The 23,580-nt window shown below is 39.1% G+C and overlaps 1 protein-coding gene across 1 annotated transcript in view; it reads left to right on the top strand.

Moving 5' to 3' along the window:
• Positions 1 to 23,580, top strand: part of JMY (junction mediating and regulatory protein, p53 cofactor) — a 98,459-nt gene that overhangs the window by 17,867 nt on the left and 57,012 nt on the right. Inside the window, exon 2 of the mRNA XM_081825589.1 lies at positions 18,726 to 18,899. Coding sequence (XP_081681715.1) covers positions 18,726 to 18,899 — 174 coding nt within the window. The remainder of the gene's footprint in view (positions 1 to 18,725; positions 18,900 to 23,580) is intronic.

Raw genomic sequence — 23,580 nt, 5'->3', positions numbered from 1 at the left:
GGACCCTGGGATCATGACCTGAGCCGAAGGCAGACGCTTAACGACTGAGCCACCCAGGCGCCCTTCTGCCCATTTCTTTTTTTTTTTTTAAAGATTTTATTTATTTATTTGAGAGAGAGAGAATGAGAGACAGAGAGCACGAGAGGGAAGAGGGCAGAGGGAGAAGCAGACCCCCTGCTGAGCAGGGAGCCCGATGCGGGACTCGATCTTGGGACTCCAGGATCATGACCTGAGCCGAAGGCAGTCGCTTAACCAACTGAGCCACCCAGGCGCCCCCTTCTGCCCATTTCTTAACTGGATTATTTTTTTGAGTGTTGAGTTTGATAAGTTCTTTATAGATTTTGGATACTAACCCTTTATCAGACATGTCATTTGCCAATATCTTTTCCCTTTCTGTAGGTTGTTGTTTAGTTTTGTTGATTGTTTCATTTGCTGTGCAGAAGCTTTTTATCTTGATGAAGTCCCAATAGTTCAGTTCTGCTTTTGTTTCCCTTGTCTCCAAAGACGCGTCTAGTAGTATTTTTTTCTCATAACAGGCTGCATTTCTTTTAATGGCTAAATAATACTACACTGAACGGATTTGTTTTGGTACATAGCTTTCCCCCCCATCTTATGCTGTTCCTGTTAAAATTGCATATCTTTTCCCACATGTGCAAGTATATCTATAGGATAAATTTTTAAGGGAATTTCTGGGTCAAAGAGAATGTGAATTTTAATACAGTTGTTTTCTGTAGAGGTATACCCGTTTACTGGCTCTCAAACCCAAGGAGGTTGCCTTTTGTTTCTACATCCTTTTCAACCCTAGACGATTTCTCCCCTTTTTTTTTTTAAGATTTTATTTATTTATTTTACAGAGAGAGCACAAAGTAGGGGAGTGGCAGGGGGAAAGGGAGAAGCAGGCTCCCCGCTGAGCAGTTAGCCCATGTGGGGTTCCATTCCAGGACCCTGGGACCATGACCTGAGTCGAAGGCAGTCGCTTAACCGACTGAGCCACCCAGGCGCCCCTGCAAGACTGTATTTTCAAAAACTTTTTTGTATTTTTCAAAACCTTACCTGTGAAAAGTTTGTAATTTATTTTGCTAATCTTTTATGAGTGAATCTTCATTTGTTCAGAAATAATTTCTTTGAACCCCTTACATTCTTCATCTATATTTCTACTGTATTGTTTGTGGAAATTGTCTGTGTTGAAAGTACTTTTCACTTTATAATTAGCTTCTTGATATTATTTTGTATGCCTTTGTAGCCAGTTTAAAACTTTGCAGCAAAATTTATTAGTCTGTTTTGATAGTTTTGGATTTTGATTCATGCTTTAAAAAGTGTCCCATGATGAGATTATTTAAAGCAAAAACAAAACCCCTCACATCTTCTACTTTTATGATTTTGTTATTTGCATTTTAAATTTCTTTAAAAAAATTTCTGGATGGAACTGGAATTTATTTTGGTATAGGGAATAAGGTAGGACTCCAGCTTGTTTTATTTCCTGATGAAATGACAGTTATCACATGATTTCTTGATTGATTCATACTTTGCAGTAAACTTCCATTTATGTAAGCTCTTTAATAATACGTTGTAGTTGATACTTTTATCAAATATTTATAATACCTGGTAAGGCCATTGCCCCTCTCCACAATTACTCTTTATAAAAGTTTTTTTTTTTTTTCTATTTTGCCCTCTTATTTTTCCATGTGAACTTTATTTTTTTTTAAGATTTTATTTATTTATTTGACAGAGAGATAGTGAGAGCAGGAACACAAGCAGGGGGAGTGGGAGAGGGAGAAGCAGGCTTCCCACCGAGCTGGGAGCCCGATGTGGGACTCGATCCCAGGACCCTGGGATCATGACCTGAGCTGAAGGCAGACGCTTAACAACTGAGCCACCCAGGCACCCTCCATGTGACTTTAAAATTGGCCTTTTCTTATGCCATAAAGATGTCAAGAAACTATTACCATGTGAAATTTATAGATTAATTTATTAAGAATTGATTTTTTTTTTTAAAGATTTATTTATTTGAGAGAGTGAGAATGAGAGAGAGAGTGAGTACATGAGAGGGGGGAGGGTCAGAGGGAGAAGCAGGCTCCTCGCTGAGCAGGGAGCCTGATGCGGGACTCGATCCCAGGACTCCGGGATCATGACCTGAGCCGAAGGCAGTCGCTTAACCAACTGAGCCACCCAGGCACCCAAGAATTGATATTTTTATTACTAGTCTTCCATTTATTTACATCATCTTTTGGTACCTTTTTTTTTTTTAAGATTTTATTTATTTATTTGACAGAGAGATAGAGCCGGAGAGCACAAGCAGGGGGAATGGCAGAGGGAGAGGGAGAAGCAGGTTCCTTTTGAGCAGGGAGCCCGAGACAGGACTCAGTCCCAGGCCCCTGGGATTATGACCTGAGCTTGAAGACAGAGGTTTAACCGACTGAGCCATCCAGGCGCCCTCTTTTGGTACTTTTAAACATTTTAGTTACATGGCTCTTAATAGATGGAAGTTTAATACTAAGTATTTTTCTTTGTATTGCTGTTGTAAATGGAATCCTTGCTAGTTGTTTTTACTATAACAGGGCTGTTGGTTTCTGCATATAAATTATAACTAAGCTTATTGAATTCTTTTTCTATTGCAATTTTATTTATTTAATTTATTTATTTGATAAAGAGACACAGCAAGAGAGGGAACACAAGCAGGGGGAGTGGGAGAGGGAGAAGCAGGCTTCCCGTTGAGCAGGGAGCCCGATGTGGGGCTTGATCCCAGAATCCTGGGATCATGACCTGAGCCAAAGGCAGACGCTTAACGACTGAGCCACCCAGGTGCCCCAGAACCAGAATATCTTGATGATCATTTTATTGCCCCATAATAAAAAGGCCAATTTATAATTTTTTTAAAAGTAAGCATCTCATCAGAATGAAAAGAGTTAATTTGATGATTTCAAATCAGTGGCCATTGCCTTTATTTCTTTTTTATTTATTTTTTTAAAGATTATTTGAGAGCACGAGCACGTGTAAGCACGACTGTGTGAGTCGGGGGAGGGGCAGAGGAAGAAATCTTCAAGCACACTCCCTGCTGAGTGTGGGAGCTGGACATGGCTCAATCTCATGACGCATGAGATCATGACCGGAGCCAAAACCAAGAGTCAGATGCTTAACTTGACTGAGCCACCCAGGCACCTCAGTGGCCATTGCCTTTAAACATCCACTTTCATGGAATGGCTTGCATACTGGAGATAGCATCCTGGCAGGTGCTGGAGATAAGACCAGGCTGATTTTGTCACTCTGTACCTGTCTTACTAAAGATCATTCTGTGATTGACTTCAGTAATAACTGTATTTTTTTTCCTTTGAATAGCTAAAAATGCCCCTCCACCCCACCTCCATCCACTGAAAGTGCTTTAATAGAGAACTGAACCATGAAAAATGAGAGGTTTGGCTCAATTTTAGTTTAAACATGGGCATACTTTAGAGATATTGTGGGTTCGGTTTCAGACCACCACAGTAAAGCAAATGGCACAATAAAACAAGTTAAATGAATATTTTGGTTTTCCAGTGCATATAAATGTTGTTTCCACTATACTGTAGTCTATTGAGTATACAGTAGTGTTATATCTAAAAAACAAAAAAACAATGTACATTCCTTAATTTAACAATAGTTTAAGGGTGCGGGGTGGCACAGTCAGTTAAGTGTCTGACTCTTGATTTTGGCTCAGGTCATGATCTCAGGGTTGTGAGATCGAGCCCCATGTCAGGCTCCGCACTCAGTGCGGAGACTACTTAAGATTCCCTCTCCCTCTCCCTCTGCCCCCCCTCAAATAAATAACTAAATCTTTTTTTTTTTAATAACTAAATCTTTAAAAAAAACCTTACTGCTGAAAAATGGTAATCTTCTGAGCTTTCCGTGAGTTGTAATCTTCTTGAAGATGAAGGGTCTTACCTCAGTGCTGATGGCTGCATATTGATCAGGGTGACGGTTGCCTAAGGTTGAGGTGGCTGTGGCAATTTTTAAAAATGAGACAGCAGTGAAGTTTGCTGCATTGATTGACTCTTCCTTTCATGAACAGTATCTCTATAGCATGTGATGCTGATTGACAGCATTTTACCCACAGTAGAACTTCTAGCTTAATTAGGAGTCTGTCCTCTCAAACCCTGCCCCTACTTTATCAACTAAGTTTATGTGATATTCTGAATCTTCTGTTGTCATTTCAGCAGTCATCACAGCATCTTCACCAGGATTAAGTTCTGTCTCAAGAAACCACTTTATTTGCTCATCCATAAGAAGCAACTCCTCATCTGTTCAAGTTTTATCATGAGATTGCCGCAGTTCAGTCACATCTTCAGGCTCCACTTCTAATTCTAGTTCTCTTGCTCTTTCTACCACATCTGCAGTTACTTCCTCCACTAAAGTCTTGAACCCCTCAAAATCATTCATGAGGTTTGGAATCAACTTCTTCGAAATTCCTATGCATGTTGATATTTTGATATTTTCCCATGAATCCTGAGTGTTCTTAATGGTGAATTGTTTCCAGAGGTTTTCAGTTGACTTTGCCCAGATCCATCAGAGGAATCACTACCTATGGCAGATATAGCCTTATGAAATAGATTTCCTAAAGAATAAGACTTGAGAGTAAAATTACTCCTTGATCCATGGGCTGTGGAATGGTTATAGTGCTAGCAGGCATGAAAACCACATTCATCTCACTGTTCATCTCTGTGAGAGCTCTTGGGTGACTAGGTGCATTGTCAGTGTACAGTAATACTTTGATATGAATTGTTTTTTTCTGAGCAGTAGATATTTTAAGCAGTGAGGTTAAAATATTCAGTTAAACCATATTGTAAATAGATGTGCTGTCATCCAGGCTTTGCTTTGGCATTTGTAGAGCATAAGCAGAATAGATTTAGTGTAATTCTTAAGGGCCCTATGATTTTGGGAATGGTAAATGAGCATTGGCTTCAGTTTAGAGACAACAACTGTATTAGCCCCTACCAAGGGTGTTAGTCTCTATCCTTTGAAGCTTTGAAGCTTTGAAGCTAGGCACTAAGTTCTCTTCTCTAGCTTTGAAAATCCTAGATGGCATCTTCTTCAGCTATAACAATGTAAGGCTGTTTTGTCTGCATAAGAAATCTGTTGTTTAGTGTAGCCACCTTCATGAATTGCTTGAGCTGGATCTTCTGGGCAACTTATTGTAGTTTCTACATCAGCACTTTCTGCTTCACCTTGCACTTTTATGTTATGGAGACGTCTTCTCTCCTTAAACCTCTTGAACCAACCTCTCCTGGCTTCAGGCTTGTGTTCTGTAGCTTCTTCACCTCTTTCAGCCTTCATAGAATTGAAAAGAGTTAGGGCCTTGCTCTGGATTTAGGCCTTGGCTTAAGGGAATATTGCGGCTGGTTTGAACTTTTCAGACCACTAAAAACTTTCTGTGTATCAACAGTAAGGCTCTGTCACTTTATCATTTGTGTGTTCATTGGAGTAGTACTTTTAATTACCTTTATGAAGTCTTCCTTTACATTTACAACTTGGCTAACTGGTGCAGGAGGCCTCCCTCAGCTTTTGATATACCTTCACCAAGCTTAATCATTTCTAGTATTTGATTTAAAGTTCACTTTAACTTAGACACTTTGAGGCCATTGTAGGGTTATTAATTAGGCTAATCTTCATATTGATGTGTTTCAGGGAGTAGGAAGGCCACAGGAGAGGCAGAGAGATGGGGGATTGGCCAGTTGGTTGAGCACTCAGAACATACAATATACAACATTTATCTGTTGAGTTCACCATCTTATATGGGCATGGTCCATGGTGCCCCAAAACTATTAGAATAGCAACATCAGAGTGCTGATCACAGATCACCTAACAAAGATAATAATGAAAAAGCTTGAAATACTGTGAAAATTACCAAAACATGACACAGACATGGTGTGAGCAAATTCTGTTTTAAAAATGGCACTGATAGACTTGCTTAACACAGGATTTCCACAAACCTTCAATTTGTTAAAAACAAAAACAGTATCTGAAGTACAGTAAAGTGAAGCACAATAAAACGAAGTATGCCTATAGTGCTAATTAATCTAATAGTAAATGTAGTGAGAGAGTGAGAGGGAAAAATTGTTTTTGATTGAAGAAAAGTCACCTGCCATAATTTATATAACTTTAGAGAGACTTTTGCCTCACATCACTGTTAATATGGGTATATTAAGGTGTTACTAAAGTAGAGTTTCTCAAACCTTGGCATGCATGCTTATCACATGGCAGTCTTAACTAAAATTCAGATTCTGATTCTGTGGTACTGGAGTGGGCCCTCAGGTTCTGTATTAATAACAGATTCCCACATGATGCTGGTGTTGCTAGTCACAGACCATATTTTGAGTAACCAGGTACTAAATGACCATCTGTTTGATCTGGATATTTAGCTGAGTTGAACACAGCCAACTAAATTAAAGAGGGCGGGTTGACCACATACATCGTTCTTTTTTCCTACTCTGTAGGTGGTTTTACTGCTTATTAGAATGTGCTGCATTTACAGACTCAGTGTGATGCCCTGTTCTTAGTGTGAACCCTCCAGACTTCAGGGAATATGATACTTTGCTACCCCTCATCCCACCCAGATTCTTTATCCAAGATGCTTTTATTCATGTGATTTCTCAAGTCTGGCTTGCCCTCCTTCACCTACCCAGCACTTCTCATCCTTCAAGACCCAGTTCAAATCCTGGTTTTAGAGCATCTTTTCCAACTGCATTAGCCTACTCCGATCCATCTTTTCTCTAACATTTTACTGTCTTTTATAATCAGTATTTTATTTTTATGTCTGTTAGCTTGCTTCCCTAGTTAGACTGTAGACCTCTTAAGGATAAGGTCTTTCTTGGACATTTTGTATCCCCTACATGACTCTCCTGTTGGGTATCTAAAAAGCAATTTAGACAGTGTCTCTGAATCTGTTAATCTTTGCCACTAAAAAGCAGTCTCTATTCCTTTGTTCTTTCTCTCAATTAGTGCCAGACCCCTAGTAGTCATCCTTAATTCTCTCTGTGCTAAAATCTGGTTTTTCACCAAGTACCACTGATTTTATCTCCAGAGCATTTCTTGAATCTTTGTTCTTCTCTCCCCCAGTGTAAAAACTTCCAACTTTCATGGACTCACCCAGGAGCCTGTGAACTGATCTCTCTGCATGCACTCTGATGCCCCTTCCAAGCTTTTCTCACCACTTTGGCATATAACTCAGGGCCAGCAGGGTCTCTTAGTATCTCCAGAATTGTCTTTCTGCCTGCTGCTTCCCCTGCTTGTGTGCTGTCTGTCAAATAAATAAATAAAATAAAATAAAAACCAAAACAAAACAAAAAGCACTTGTTAACACAGCAGAAAGACATTGATCTGATCACCGGGCTTAGCAGAGACAAAAATCGTGTTAATTGGTTATTATGAATTTATTTTTAATCTTTTTGTTTTACTTTAAAAATAAGCATACATGGGACTCCTGGGTGACTCAGTCGGTTAAGCATCTGCCTTCGGCTCAGGTTATGATCCCAGGGCCCTGGGATCGAACCCCTCATCGGGCTCCTGCTCTGCGGGAAGCCTGCTTCTCCCTCTGCCTGCTTGCTCAGTGGGGGGCCTGCTTCTCCCTCCATCTGCCGCTACCCCTGTTCGTGCTCTCTCTCTGACAAATAAATCAGATCTTTAAAAAAATAAATAAAAAATAAAAATAAGCACACGTACAGTGAAATACAATGTTGTCTTTAAGTAGGTTTGTATTATCATATAAAAATTAATTGACTTTGTTTTATTTATGCGTTCGTTCATTCATTCATTCATTCAGTAGACTCCACGCCCAGTGGAGAGCCCGGGGCCGGACTTGAACTCAGGACCCTGAGATCAAGACCTGAGCTGAGATCAAGAATCAGATGCTTAACTGACTGAGCCACCCAGGCACCCCAGTAGACTTTGTTTTATATGAATTTTAGGATTACAGAAAAATTGAGCAGAAAATACATAGAGTTCCTATTTATTCCCCTCTTTCCCACAGTCTCCCCTAATATTAAAAAGCATAGTTTACATTAGGGGTCATTCTTTGGGTTATGCAGTTCTCTGACAGACAAATGGGGAATGTCTGTATCCATCATTACAGTATCATACAGAACAGTTTCACTGCTCTAAAAATCACATGTTCCCTTACTCATTCATTGGAGTGTGCCACCTCTCTCCAACTGCTGCCAACTAATGATTTTTTTTTTTTTAACCTGTCTTCATATTTTGCTTTTTCCAGAATTGGTATCATAAAATATGTAGCCTTTTCAGATTGGCTTCTTTTCACCTTTGAATATGTATCTAAGGTTCCTTTCTGTGTTTTTGGGGTTTTTTTTGTTTTTTGTTTTGTTTTTGTGGATTGACAGCTCATTTTTTTTTTTAATGCTGAATGAATATTCCATTGTGTGGATGTACCACAGTTTGTTTATTCATTTACTTATTGAAGGACATTTCTGTTGCTTCCAAGTCTTGGCATTTATGAATAAAGCTCCTATAACCTTTATGTGTAGATTTTGTTTGGATTTAGGTTTTCACCTCATTTGGGTAAATATCAAGGAACATGATTGCTGGATTATATGGTGACAATATATTTAGTTTTGTAAGAAAGAGATACCATGCTAACACTAATCAAAAGAAAGTTGGAATAGCTATATTAATTTGAGATAAAGCAGACTTTGGACCAAGGGAAATTACCAAGGACAAAGAGGATAATAAAAGGGTTAATATAATAACATAACATAATAAAAGGGTTAATTCTCTAAGAAGACCTAATAATCCATGATGTGCATGTGCCTAACAACAGATCATAAGAATACATTACCACTGACAATGAATGGGAATTCTGGTTGTTCCATATCCTTGCCAGCATTTGGTATTGTCAGGTGTGTAGTGGCATCTCATTGTTTTAATTTGCAGTTCTCAGATGACAGTATGATGTTGAACATCTCATATGCTTACTTGGCATCTGTATATCTTATTTGATGGGTATCTTCAGATCTTTTGCCCATTTTTAAATTGGGTCTTTTTTTTTTTTTTTTTTTTACATTTATTTATTCATTTGAGAGAGAGAGTACATGAGAGGGGAGAGGGTCAGAGGGAGAAGCAGGCTCCTCACTGAGCAGGGAGCCCGATGCGGGACTCGATCCCAGGACCCTGGGATCATGACCTGAGCCGAAGGCAGTGGCTTAACCAACTGAGCCACCCAGGCGCCCGGGTCGTTTTCTTAATGTTGAGATTTGGGAGGTTTTTGTATGTTTTGCATAACAGTCTTTTATCGGAAATGTATTTTCCAAGTGTTTTCTCTATAGCTCGTCTCCTCTTCTTTTTTTTTTTTTTTTGAAGATTTTATTTGAGAGAGAGAGAGAGAGAGAGAGCATGAGCGAGGGGGAGGGGCAGAGGGAGAGGCAGACTCCCCACTGAGCAGGGAGCCCAAATCAGGGCTCGATCCCAGGATGGATTGCGACCTGAGCCAAAGGCAGACACTTAACCGACTAAGCCACCCACCATCCTGTAGCTTGTCTTTTCATTCTTTTGAGTGTCTTTTGTATAAGTTCTTTTTTTTTCCTAAAGATTTTATTTATTTATTTGAGAGAGAGAATGAGAGACAGAGAGCACGAGAGGGAAGAGGGTCAGAGGGAGAAGCAGACCCCCCGCGAAGCAGGGAGCCCGATGTGGGACTCCATCCCGGGACTCCAGGATCATGACCTGAGCCGAAGGCAGTCGCTTAACCAACTGAGCTACCCAGGTGCCCGCTTTTGTATAAGTTCTTAATTATAACAAAGTCCAGCTTATAATTTTTTTTTCATGGATTGTGCTTTGGGTGTTGTGTCTAAAACATCTATCAAACCCATGGTCACCAAGATTTTCTCCTAGGTTATTTTCTAGGAGTTTTATAGTTTTGCATTTTACATGTGGGTCCATGATCAATTTTGAGTTAATTTTTGTGAAAGGTATATAGTAACGTCTGTCTAGATAGATCCCTTCCTTCCTTCCTTCCTTCCTGCAGATGAATGCCCATTTGTTGAAAAGACTATTCATTGAATTGCCTTTACTTCTATGTCAAAAGATTACTGGATTGTATTTGTGTAGGTTTGTGTTGGACTCTATATTCTGTTGATCTGTTCTTTTATCAGTACCCCGCTGTCTTGACTACTGTAGTTTTCTAGTAACTTAATGAAGTTGGATAGTGTCAGTCCTCTCACTTTGTTTTTCAATATTGTGTTGGCTACTCTGAGACTTTTGCATTCCCATATAAACTTTATTTATTTTTTTAAAGATTTTATTCATTGATTTGTCAGAGAGAGAGAGAGCACAAGCAGGGAGAGTGGCAGAGGGAGAAGCAGACTCCCTACTGAGCAGGGAGCCCAGTGAGGGACTCGATTCCAGGACCCTGGGATCATGACCTGAGCCAAAGGCAGACGCTTAACCGACTGAGCCACCCAGGCGTCCCCCCATATAAACTTCAGAAGTGGTTTATTGATATCCACAAAATAACTTGCTGATACTTTGATTGGCATTGTGTTGAGTATCAAGACATATCAAGATGAAGAGAACTGGCATCTTGACAGTAGTTAAGTCTTCCAGTCCATATATATGGAATATATCTCCATTTGTTTAGATCTTTGATGTCTTTCATCAGAGTTGTGTAATTTCTTCATTTAGATCTTGTGCATTGATTTATACCAAGTATTTCAATTTTTGTGTGCTAACATAAGTTATATTTGGAGGGGTTTCTTCCCTCCCCTCCCCTCCCCTCCATTCTCCTCCTTTGGATTTTGTACAGAGTGATGTCATCTGTGTAAAGACAGTTCTGTTTCTTCCAGTCTGTATACCTTTTATTTATTTTATTCTATTTTATTTTTAAAAAGATTTTATTTATTTGACAGAGAGATACAGTGAGAGGGGAACACAAGCAGGGGGGAGTGTGAGAGGGAGAAGCAGGCTTCCCACTGAGCAGAGAGCCCGACACGGGACCCCAGGACCATGACCTGAGCCAAAGGCAGATGCTTAACTGACTGAGCCACCCAGGCGCCCCACCTTTTATTTCTTAATTGCATTAGCTAGGACTTCCAGTATGATGTTAAATAGGAATGATGAGAGGGGACCTCCTTGCCTTGTACCTTATCTTATGGGAAAGCATCTAATTTATCACAATTAAATATGATGTTAGCTCTAGGTTTTTGTTCTTTATCAAGTTGAGGACATTTCCCTGTATTCCTAGTATGCTGATAGTTTTTTTTTTTCATGAATGGCGTTGGGTTGTGTCAGATGCTTTTCCTGCATCTATTAATATCATGATTTTTTTTCTTTAGACTGTAATGTGATAGAGTACATTGATTTTTTTTTTTTAATACTGAACCAGTCTTGCATACCTGGAATAAATCATATTTGGTCATAATGCATGATTCTTTTTATACAGTGTTGTATGTACTTCCTAATATTTTGTTGAGGATTTTTGCATCTACATTCATGAGAGATGTTGATCTGTAGTTTTCTTGTAATTGTTTTTGGTATTAGGCACATGCTGACCTCTTAGAATAAGGAAGTATTCCCTCTATGTTTGTATTTTTTTTTTTTTTAAAGATTTTATTTATTTATTTGAGACAGAGAGAATGAGATACAGAGAGCATGAGAGGGAGGAGGGTCAGAGGGAGAAGCAGGCTCCCTGCCGAGCAGGGAGCCCGATGCGGGACTCGATCCCAGGACTCCAGGATCATGACCTGAGCCGAAGGCAGTCGCTTAACCAACTGAGCCACCCAGGCGCCCTCTATGTTTGTATTCTTGAGAGATTGTAGAGAATTGGCAAAATTTCTTCCTTAAATTGTTGGTAGAGTTCACCAGTGAGCCCATCTGCGCTTGGTGTTCCCTGTGTTGCGAGGTTATTAGTTATGAATTCAATTTCTTGAATAAGGGCCTGTTCAGATGATCTATTCTTGTGTTTCATTAGAGTGTATCTTTTAAGGAATTCATCCATTTCACTAAGTTTTTTGAATTTGTGGGCATAGAGATGTTCTTATATTCCTCTTAATGTCCATGGGATCAGTAATGATGTCTCTTTTTCATTTCTGATACTAGTTATTTGTGTCTTCTCTTTTTCTTTGTTAACCTCGATAGAGGTTTATCAATTTTATTGATGTTTTCAAAGAACCAGAGTTTTTTGTTTCATTGATTTTTCTCTATTGATTCTCTTTTCAATTTCATTGATTTATACTCTAAATTTTTTTTTCCAGCAGTCTTTGAAATTAATTTGCTCTTTTCTAAGGTAAAGATTTAGATTATTGCTTTCAGACTTTTGTAATATGCATTCAGTGCTGCAGATTTTCCTCTAAACACTTTTACTGCAACCCAAAAATTTTGCTGTTTTCATTTTTCTTGAGTTGAAAATATTTTAAAATTTCTCTTGACTTTTTCTTTGACCCATGCACTATTTAAAATTGTGTTGTTTTATCTTCCAAGGATTTTGGGATTTCCAGAAATATTTCTGTTACTGATTTGTAGTTTAATTCCATTGTAGTCTAAGAGCATACTTTGTATGATTTCTGTTCTTTTTTTTTTGAAAGACTTTTTTTTTTTTTTTTTGACAGAGAGAGAGAGAGATAGAGCAGGAACACAAGCAGGGGGAGTGGGAGAGGGAGAAGCAGACTTCCCGCGGAGCAGGGAGCCCGATGTGGGGCTCAATCCCAGGACCCTGGGATCATGACCTGAGCCAAAGGCAGACGTTTAACGACTGAGCCACCCAGGCGCCCCTGATTTCTGTTCTTTTCAATTTATTATGATGTGTTTTAGGCCCAGAATGTGATCTGTCTTGGTAAATGTTCCATGTGAGCTCAAAAAGAATAATGTATTTCGCTGCAGTTGGATGAAATAGTTGATAGATGTCAATTATGTCCCATTGATGGTGCTGTTGAGTTCAGCTATATCTTTATTGATTTTCTGCCTGTTGGATCTGTCCATTACTGATAAGGGATCTTGATGTCTCCAGCTGTCATAGTGGACTCCTTTTCTCCTTGTAGTTGTATCCATTTTTAACTTGGGTATTTTGGTGTTATGTTTTTGGGCATATACACATTAAGGATTATTATGTATTGGAGAATTAACTATTTTATAATTTTCTCTGATAATTTTCCTTGTTCTGAAGTCTGCTTTTGAAAGTAATATAGCTACTGCAGCTTTCTTTTGATCTAGTGTTAGCATGGTATGTCTTTACCACTTTAACCCACCTGTGTCTGTATTTAAAGTGAGTTTCTTTTAGACAACATACAGTTGGATCTTGTTTTTATGTTCACCCTGATAGTCTCTTTTAAGAGGTGTATTTCAGCCATTGATGTTTAAAGTGATAATTGGTATAGTTGGAGTAATACCTACCGTATCTGTTACTATTTTCTTTTGATTGCCCTGTTTTTGTCCTTTTTGCTTTCCACTCTTTTGGCCTTCTGGTATTAATTGAGCATCTTATATTATTCTGTTTTTTTCTCAGTATAACATCATCAGTTAGCATGTCTGTGATACTTTTAAAACTTTTTTTTAGTGGTTGCATTCAAGTTTGCGATAATAGGTTTGCAATACTAACCAACCTTTTTTTTTTTTTTTTAAAGATTTTATTTATTTATTTGAGAGAGAGAGCACATGAGAGTGGGGAGGGTCAGAGGGAGAAGCAGACTCCCTGCCGAGCAGGGAGCCCGATGCGGGACTCATCCCGGGACTCCAGGATCATGACCTGAGCCGAAGGCAGTCGCTTAACCAACTGAGCCACCCAGGCGCCCCCTAACCAACTTTTCTTTCAGATCATGCTGTTCTACTTTACATGTAGTACAAGTACCTTATAACAAGGTATTCCCAGTTCTTCCCTCCTGTCCCTTGTAACCTTGCTGTCATTTACTTTACTAATCTGTAAGGTGTAATCACTGGATGTATTGTGACTCCTATTTTGAGTAAACTAGTAGCTGTTAGATCCGTTAAGAATAATAGGAAAAGATGTTATTTTACTTTTATTCTTTTTTTTTTTTACTTTTATTCTTGTCTAACATTCTTCCTTTCTTTATCTAGATCCAAGTTTCTGACCTATATAATTTTCCTTCTTTCTGACAAATAATCTTTTAATATTTCTTGCAAGACAGGTTCCCTCAATTTGTGTTTGCCTGAGGATCTCTTTTATTTCTCATTCAATTTTGAAGGTAATTTCACTGAATACAAAATTCTAGGTGTATGGATTTTTAACTTTTTTTTTAAGTTTTTTTTTGTCTTGTTTCGTTTTGTTTTTAGTAATATTTATACCCAATGTGGGACTTGTACTCACAACTCCAAGATCACAACTTCTGACTGAGCCGACCAGGGACCTCTGAACTCTTACTATTTCAGTCTACTTCTCTTGTTTGCATGGTTTCTAAAGAGAAGTCTGATACAAATTTTTCCTTACTCTTTTATAGGTAATTGTCCCATGCTTCTTGGATATTTTGTTTTTTCAAATATTTTTTTTGTTTTTGCCTTTCAGTTTTAGAAGTTTCTACTGACATTTCTTCAAGCTCATTTGCTGGTTTGTTTTGTTGTTGTTTTGTCCAGCCTAATAATAAGCCTATTTTTTTGCATTTTTGCATTTTAGTGGTTTTGATTTATAGCATTTTCTTTTGATTCCTAGTATTTCCAACTCTCTGCTTATGTTATATACATTCGTTCTTGCATGTTGTCTGCTTTTTCCATTAGATTCCTTAGCATAATTTAAAAAAGATTTATTTGTGTATTTAAGAGAGAGTGTGTGTGTGTGAGAGAGGTGCGAGCAGGAGTGGGGGGAGGGGCAGAGGGAGAGAGCCTTCAAGCTGACTCCCCCTCTGAGCATGGAGCTCGATACCACGAACCATGAGATCATGGTATGAGCCAAAACCAAGAGTCGGTCACTCAACCTGTTGAGGCACCCAGGCACTCCAAGATCACTTACCATATTAATCATAGTTTAAATTCCTGGTCTGATAATTCCCATATCCCTGCTTTACTTGAGTATGGTTCTGATGCTTGCTGTCTCTTCAGACTGTGCTTTTAATATGCCTTGTAATTTTTTTTGAAAGCTGGACGTGATGGTACTAGGCAAAAGGAGCTGAGAGAAATATGCCTTTAGACTGAGGTTTTGTTATTCACCTAGAGGAGACTCATCTGTGTTAATCTAGGCAATTGCTAGAGGTGGCAGAGGCTAGGATTTCCTCTGGTGTCTTTGGTTGTCTCCCGTGGTGTTTTGGGTTTTCCTAGTTACTTTTTAAAATCTTTTTTTTTTTTTTTAATTTAAGATTTTATTTATTTGACAACGAGAGAGACAGCGAGAGCAGGAACACAAGCAGGGGGAGTGGGAGAGGGAGAAGCAGGCCTCCTGCGGAGCAGGGAGCCCGATGCGGGGCTCGATCCCAGGACCCCGGGATCATGACCTGAGCTGAAGGCAGATGCTTAATGACTGAGCCACCCAGGCGCCCCACTTCTTAAAATCTTAAAAAAATGAAGTTTTTTTCAGTTTCATTCTTTTATACAGGAGCTCTACTGATGCAACAGCAAGGAAGTAGGGGAATAGGAAGTGCTCATCATAGACTTAAGATTACTTTTTTAATCTTTTAACCTCTTAGTGTGTCTGTGCCCTAGGACTATTTTAGACACTATATTTTTTAGTTCTAGAATGTCCTTTAGGGGTGCCTGGGTGGTTCAGTCGGTTAAGCATCTGACTTTGGCTCAGGTCAAGATCTCGGGGCCATGAGATCAAGCCCCCAAGCACCCCCCACCCCCCGTGCTCACTTGCTCTCTCTCAAATAAATAAAATATTTTTAAAAAATTATTTCTCCTTTGAGACTTTTATTCTTCATGAGCAAATTGCATTCATTAGCATTTTATAATAATGGCTTTAAAATCTTTGCTAAATTGAGGGGCTCTTGGGTGGCTCAGTCAGTTGAGTGTCTACCTTCAGCTCAGGTCATGATCCCAGGGCCCTGGGATCGAGCCCCACAGCGGGCTCCTTGCTCAGCGAAGAGCCTGCTTCTCTTGCTCCCTCTGTTGCTCCCCCTGCTTGTGTGTTCGTTCTCTCTCTCTATCAAATAAATTAAAATCGTTAAAAAAATTAGAATTAAAATCTGTGCGATGGGCGCCTGGGTGGCTCAGTTGGTTAAGCGACTGCCTTCGGCTCAGGTCATGGTCTCGGCGTCCTGGGATCGAGTCCCACATCGGGCTCCCGGCTCGGCGGGGAGCCTGCTTCTCCCTCTGACCCTCTCCCCTCTCATGCTGTTTCTCTCTCTCTCTCTCTCTCAAATAAATAAATAAATAAAATCTTTAAAAAAAAAAAAATCTGTGCGAAATCGAAAGTATCTCATCTTACAGTTCTCCATTTAATTGCTTTTTGAGCATTGTTTTGTTTTCCTATTTCTTTATAGGTCTGCTAAATTTGGATTGTATTCTGGACATTATAAATGGTACCTTGCAGAGCCTCTGTTGTGTGTTATATTCCTCCAGAGAATGTTGATTTTTTTTTTTTAAATAGATTTGTTTTAGCAGATACTTAATTTAATTGGTTCAACTGCAGACTACTCATCGTTCACAGAAGCGCAGCTAAAATATTACATTTTTATCTTTAGCTGCTTTGCCCACAGCCTATCTTGTACGTACATAGTTCTGGTAATCAGCCTGAAATTTGAGTAGAGTTTATTTATTTATTTTTAATTTTTATTTGTTAGAGCGCACAAGTGGGGGGAGGGGGGGCGCAGAGCAGAGGGTGAGGCAGACTCCCTGCCAAGCACAGAGCCCACCTGGGGGCTCCATCCCAGGACCCTGACATCATGACCTGAGCCGAAGGCAGCCGCTTAAGACCAACTGAGCCACCCAGATGCCCCTTGAGTAGAGTTTATATACCAATTTGGGATTTCCTCCTTTGGCTTTCTCCGTTTCAGCGTTTACCCCCTTTTCTAGGTGCTGTGGTTGTCTTGAACTCTGTCCTCTGATTCTTCAAGCACCAAACTTTCTGTTTCAGCCAAACTTCTCTCCTCTGGCAGCCACTGGGGCCTCCCCTCAGGCCAAATGCTGTGAATAAAAACTCACGGTTTTCCTATCTTCTAAGTATTGATGTTCTTTTTTTTTTTTTTTTTTAAAGATTTTATTTATTTATTTTGAGAGAGAGAGAATGAGAGAGAGAGAGTATGAGAGGGAGGAGGGTCAGAGGGAGAAGCAGACTCCCCGCCGAGCAGGGAGCCTGATGCGGGACTCGATCCCGGGACTCCAGGATCATGACCTGAGCCGAAGGCAGTCGCTTAACCAACTGAGCCACCCAGGCACCCCAGTATTGATGTTCTTTCCAGTTTTTATTTATTTCTGGTCACTTTACAGTGCCTTCAGGTAGTAGTGTTGTAATATTTTCCCAGGGTTTATAGTCACCATCAATGGGAGAATTGGTCTAAGAGGAACTATTCAGATGATACTGGATAGTGGAAATTCTCCATGTTAGCAGTGGAAGTTGGAATTAGAATATTAACAGAATAACAAGTATTTATATAGTACTTCTTTGTCATGAAAACATTTTAGATTATCTGATCCATCATGATTGTTAATCATATAGTAGGCAAAAGACTAAGGCATAGGTGTTGCTACATTTAGTGGTAAGAATCTGGGCAGGAAGTGAATTTGGACTCTAAATTGAGTATAATATGTATAGCGCAACGTAACTAAAGCAAAAAGTTGGGGAGGAAGATAGTGAAAACTTTAGGTATGGAATAAAAAGCAGAATTTTGTGCCTTTGAAATGAGACTGTCACAGTTTGTAATTTTTATTTTTTTTAATTTTTATTTTCTAAAGATTTTATTTATTTGAGAGAGAAGAGAGCGTGAGAGGGGGGAGGGTCAGAGGGAGAAGCAGACTCCCTGCTGAGCACGGAGCCCGATGCGGGACTCGATCCCGGGACTCCAGGATCATGACCTGAGCCGAAGGCAGTCACTTAACCAACTGAGCCACTCAGGTGCCCCAGTTTGTAATTTTTTAAAAACTTACTTAGTTTTAGTTATTTAGTTTCTGTTTATTTACCACACTGTAAGCTTCCTGAAGAGAACAACCATGTTTTTGTATGCCCAGCTTTTAGCCCAGTGCCTAACGTGTTAGATGTCCGTATTTGCTGAGGAATGAATGAAAACATACACAAACACATACACGAGTACCAAGGAGTGCAAGTAATAGTTATAAAAATCTATTATAGTCAGTCTTAAACTCTTTAGTATAGTTGAGGTTTTTATTAACCTAGATTTTGAGGGATGTGGTAAGTGGGAGTTGAAAGTTAATATGGGAATGTTCCAAACTGGGAGGAGGAGGGGAGTGCCAAGAAGATTTGGGAAAATTAGTAAAATAATATTGTAAGAGTTGTTAACTACTTTGTATATTAGCAAAGAAAAAAATTTTTTATAAATACGGAGGAAGCTACAAGATACTTGGGAAAATATATTTAAGGATTTAAGTCTAGGCAGATAGATAATATGGAGTCCCAGAAAATACACAGAACAGGAATAATATGATGAGAGCAGTTTGAAAGGGATGATTCAAGCAGGTCTTGAGTAGTAAGACATCTCAGCATGGAGGTAAATGATGAAAAGCATTCAGTGATTTTCATTCCTTCTGTGTTTCAGTATTCTAACATCCGAAGAGGGTAAGGGAGGGAGTTAAAAGGAAGTATTTATAGGCTATTATAATCAGATTCTTTGTAATAAAATTTTCTTGTTCCATAGCTTTTGGATAAGCACAAGAATACAGAAAGCATGGTCGAGCTTCTGGACTTGTATCAGATGGAGGATGAAGCCTATAGCAGCCTTGCAGAAGCCACAACTGAACTATATCAGTATTTACTACAGCCATTCCGAGACATGAGAGAACTTGCCATGCTACGGAGACAACAGATCAAGGTATTTTTTTTTTTTTTTTTTTTAAACCTTCATAGTTCCCTACCTGTTTCAAAGTTCTCAGCCTGGCTGGCCATAGAGGAGCTTTATGCCCATAGAGGAGCTTTTTAAAAATGCAGATACCTGGTCCTTTCTCCCCAAAGATTCTGTTTTGGTCGAATAAGATTACATAGAGCCTGAGCACCTCATTTTAGAGTATCTCAAAGGGCATTCTGTTGAGTAGGCAGGGATGAGAAGAGCCTAGAAAGGTAAGTTGTAGATGCATTGAGAAATCTACAGGGAGCAGGGAGCCTGATATGGGGCTTGATCCCAGGACCCCAGGATCGTGACCTGACCCAAAGGCAGACCCTTAACGACCTGAGCCACCCAGGTGCCCCTATCCTAAGGGATCTTAAACAAAAAAAACTGTTGAAAATAATATGTAAATTTAGGTACAAAGTTAATGTTAAAAATTCAGTTGCATTTTCTGTCTTTTAGAAATGAAAATTATAGAAACTTTAAAACACCATTATAAGTATCTCTGAACATGAACTGTTTAGAAATAAATTTTACAAAATATATGAAAGTTCTGTATACTGAAAATTATAAAACTTTGCTGAGAGACATTAAGTGTACCTTAAGAAATGGGGAGATCATGATAATAGTTTGGAAGACTCAGTAATGTTTAGATGTCCATTTTCAGTTGATCTGTAGATTCAAATTAAAATTCTAGTGGGTTTTTTTCCCCCAGAAACTGACAAGCGAATTATAAATTTTTATGGAAAGGCAAAGGAGGGCTTTAACAATTTTGAAAAAGATAAAATTTGAAGTCAGGTAATAAGTCCTCCTTACTAAAAAACTAGAGAAATCCAGACATTGTACTATTGGCCTAGGATAGAATTGTAAATCAACAGAATAGAATAGAATCCAGAAGTACATGCGTGGTTATATAGTAAGTTTTTCACGAAGGTGACAGAGCAGTTCAGTGGGAGAAAGAATAATCTTTCCAAGAAATGGTACCAGAACAACTGCATACCCACATTAAAAAAACTGATCTCATATGTGGTTGGCTGAAGAGCCAGTGGGGCAAAGCTACCATCTGTGGGATTATGACTGAATGCCTCTAAGTCAGAATCCTGCCCAGGCAGACCGATAAGGCAGCGCCACAGAGACTTGGTTGGCCTCGGATAGTGGGTCCCCCACCTCCCTGCCGGCGGGCCTCCACATGTCGTGACCGGGATCTGGTGTGGAGAGCCCCTGTCCCAGGAAAGGGGGCCGCCCCGTCGCCCGTGACGCAACGCACGTTCGTGGGGAACCTGGTGCCAGACCCTTCGTAGACGACCTGCTTCTGGGTCGGGGTTTGTATGTAGCAGAGCAGCTCCCTTGCTGCGATCTATTGAAATTCAGCCTTTGACACAAGGGTTTGTTAAAAAAAAGAATTTTTAAAAAAGAAAAATTAAGGGGAAAAAAACCAAAACCAAACCATGTACAAAAATTAACTTGAAATCCACCTTAGACCTCAACAGAATCTCGTGTTCTAAAACGTGCATAAGAGGGGCGCCTGGGTGGCTCAGTAGGTTAAGTGTAGACCTCTTGATTTTGATTCGGGTCGTGAGATCGAGCCCTGTGTTGGCTCGGTGCTGGGTGTGGAGCCTGCTTAAGATCTTTACCTCTCCCCGCCACCACTCCCCCAGTTCTCTCTTAAAAAACAAAACAAAACGGAAAACTTATATAAGAAAACAGGAAGTTTTCACAATTTTGGGAAAGAAAAGGTAAAGGCTTTTTAGACAGGATGCAGGAAACTTGAGCCATAAACTTTAAAAAATTTTTTTGATAAGTTGGACTTGACCAAAATTAAACACTTAATTTTTGAAAGATCATTAAGAAATAGAAGGCAAGCGCACAGACTAGGAAAAGAAATACTTCTAATACATCTGAAAAAGGAACTGTACAGGTCAGTAAGACAACCAAAAAAATTTAAAAATCAGCTAAATATTTATTTGTTTGTTTACTTAAAGGATTTTATTTATTTGTCAGAGAGTGAGAGAGTGCACAAGCAGGGGGAGCAGCAGGCTGAGAGAGAAACAGGCTCTGTGCTGAGCAAGGAGCGTGATGTGGGGCTCCATCCCAAGACCCTGGGATCATGACCTGAGCCGAAGGCAGACGCTTAACCTGCTGAGCTACCCAGAAGTCCCTAAAAATCCACTAAATATTTAAAAGACACTTAAATGGCTAATGAGCACACACAGAGAAGCTTAAAATTGTCATCATGGAAATTCAAATTAAAACTACAGTCCCATTAGAGTGAATATAATTTAAATTTCTGGCACTAGGGCACCTGGGTAGTTCAGTCGATTAAGTGGCTGCCTTAGTCTCAGGTCATGATCCCAGGGTCCTGGGATCGAGCCCCATATTAGGCTCCCTGCTCAGTGGGGAGCCTGTTTCTGCCCACCCCCCACCTGTGCTCTCTCTCCGTCAAATGAATAAAAAAAAAATTGTGGCGCTCCCAAGGGCTGGTAAGGATATGGAGTAACTGGAATTCTCAGATATTCCTAGCATATTTTATAGTGGTGTAACCACTTTGGTAAACAGTTTGGCTGTTTCTTAAGGAGTTTTATATATATACATACCTTACTACTCAGCTATTCAAATCCTAGTTATTTATAAAAGAGAAATGAAAACATCTACTCCGAAGACTGATACACTAATACTCATGCCACCTTTCTTCCCAGTAGCCCCTAACTGGAACAGCCCCAATAACCATCAGTGGGTGAATGGATAAGCAAAATGTGGTAGTTCCGTATTACAGAATAAATACTCAGCAGTGCAAAGGAATTTACTCTTGATAGGCACGACAACATGGATAAATTGAAATCTTGCTAAGTCAAAGAAGCCAAATACAAAAATGTATATTCATGTGTGAAGGGATGGATGGCATGAGGAATCTTCTGGAGGTGATAAAAATGTTTTGTGTCTCGATTGTAGTGGTTGTTGCTTGGATGTATACAGCTGTTAAAACTCATCAAATTGAGCACTTTAAATGGATTAATTTATATATAAATTAAGCCTTAATAAAACAGTTTACAAAAAAATATGCTGAACAAAAGGCAATAGACACAGTGTAAACTGTATGAATCCATTTATGTGAAATTCTGGAGATGATGGTTCTGATCTATATTGACAGAAAGCTTAGCACTTGTTGCCTGTGGTTAGGCAGTGGAGATTGACTAAGAGGGAACAGGTGTTACAGAATCCTTTGGGTGATTGATAGGCTCTAAATTTTGATTATAGTGGTTTTTACATGAATATATAAACTTGTCAAAATTCATCAAAGTTTACACTTACATTGGGAACATTCTGTTGTATGTAAATTATAATTTAATAAGGGTGATTTAAAAAAAAAAGTATCATGTAAAAGTTGATGTAGAGGCACACAAATTGGAGTGATCAACATTGCCTAAAGATAACATGGAAAAAAAGGGATTATTGAGCACTTCACCATTGAAAGAATCAACAATTCAATAGGAAGTGGGTACATATGTCTGCACTGGAGATTGGAATACAGAATACTCCAGATACAGATAAAAACAGGAATGGTACAGTGAACAGGCATGTATGTGCTTGTGCTTTTAGTCAAAATGAATTATTGAATAAATTACCAAATCTTCACTCCTGCCTGGCACCATTGGTCAATGCTGGTAAATAGCATGGCTGGGATTGAAACACATGTCTGTTGGACTGCAAAGCTTGCTGTTTTAGTTATACTACAGGGTGTAAATTGTTTGGTATGTCTCGGGTCTAAGGATTTGTAGGAAATGAGAGGAAAGGTGGTCCAGGGCTAGAACACTATAGCATCCTGTGGAGTTTGACCTGTACTCTAGATTCTTTAGAAAGAACTTAATTTCCAGTGCTTTTAACCTAGATATTAAAGCATGATAGAAAATAAGTTAACTTGGTACCCTGAATGTATATTTGTATTATATATTATATAATATTTATAAAATATTCATATGCTTATACTTAATATGTCTTGATATTTTACAAAATATATATTCACATTTTATAATATAGTTACTATATATTTTATATTAAGTATAGTTTAGTCTTTTTTTTTTAAGATTTATTTTTTTGACAGAGACACAGCGAGAGAGGGAACACAAGCAGGGGGAGTGGGAGAGGGAGAAGCAGGCCCCCTGCGGAGCAGGGAGCCCGATGTGGGACTCGATCCCAGGACCCTGGGATCATGACCCGAGCCGAAGGCAGATGCTTAACGAATGAACCACCCAGGAGCCCCAGTATAGTCTTAATTATATTTATATAAATGATATTTAAATTTTTTTTTTTTATTTTGTATTTTTTTTTTAAGTTTTATTTTATTATGTTAGTCACCATACGTTACCTCATTAGTAGCATTAGTATCACCTGGAACCTTGTTACAAATACAGATTCCTGGTCCTTACCTCAGATCTCTACTGAAACTCTAGGGAGAGGGGCTCAGCAATCTTTGTTTTAAAAAGCCTTCCAGGTGATTATGATACATACTTCAGTGTGAGAACCACAAGTTTAAAAGCACTTGAAACCACTAAGGGATAGAACACACTGAACTCAAAGTTACAGTCTGTCTGGGACTCAGTTTTTGCATCCACAGAGTGAGATTCAAACTAGGTGATTCTATCTAGATTTTTAAACCCAGCATATTAATGAG

Source organism: Leptonychotes weddellii, chromosome 7 (genome assembly GCF_054177405.1).
Source record: "Leptonychotes weddellii isolate Sample4059 chromosome 7, ASM5417740v2, whole genome shotgun sequence".
NCBI classification, from domain to species: domain Eukaryota; kingdom Metazoa; phylum Chordata; class Mammalia; order Carnivora; family Phocidae; genus Leptonychotes; species Leptonychotes weddellii.
This window is presented reverse-complemented; position numbering and strand designations above follow the sequence as displayed.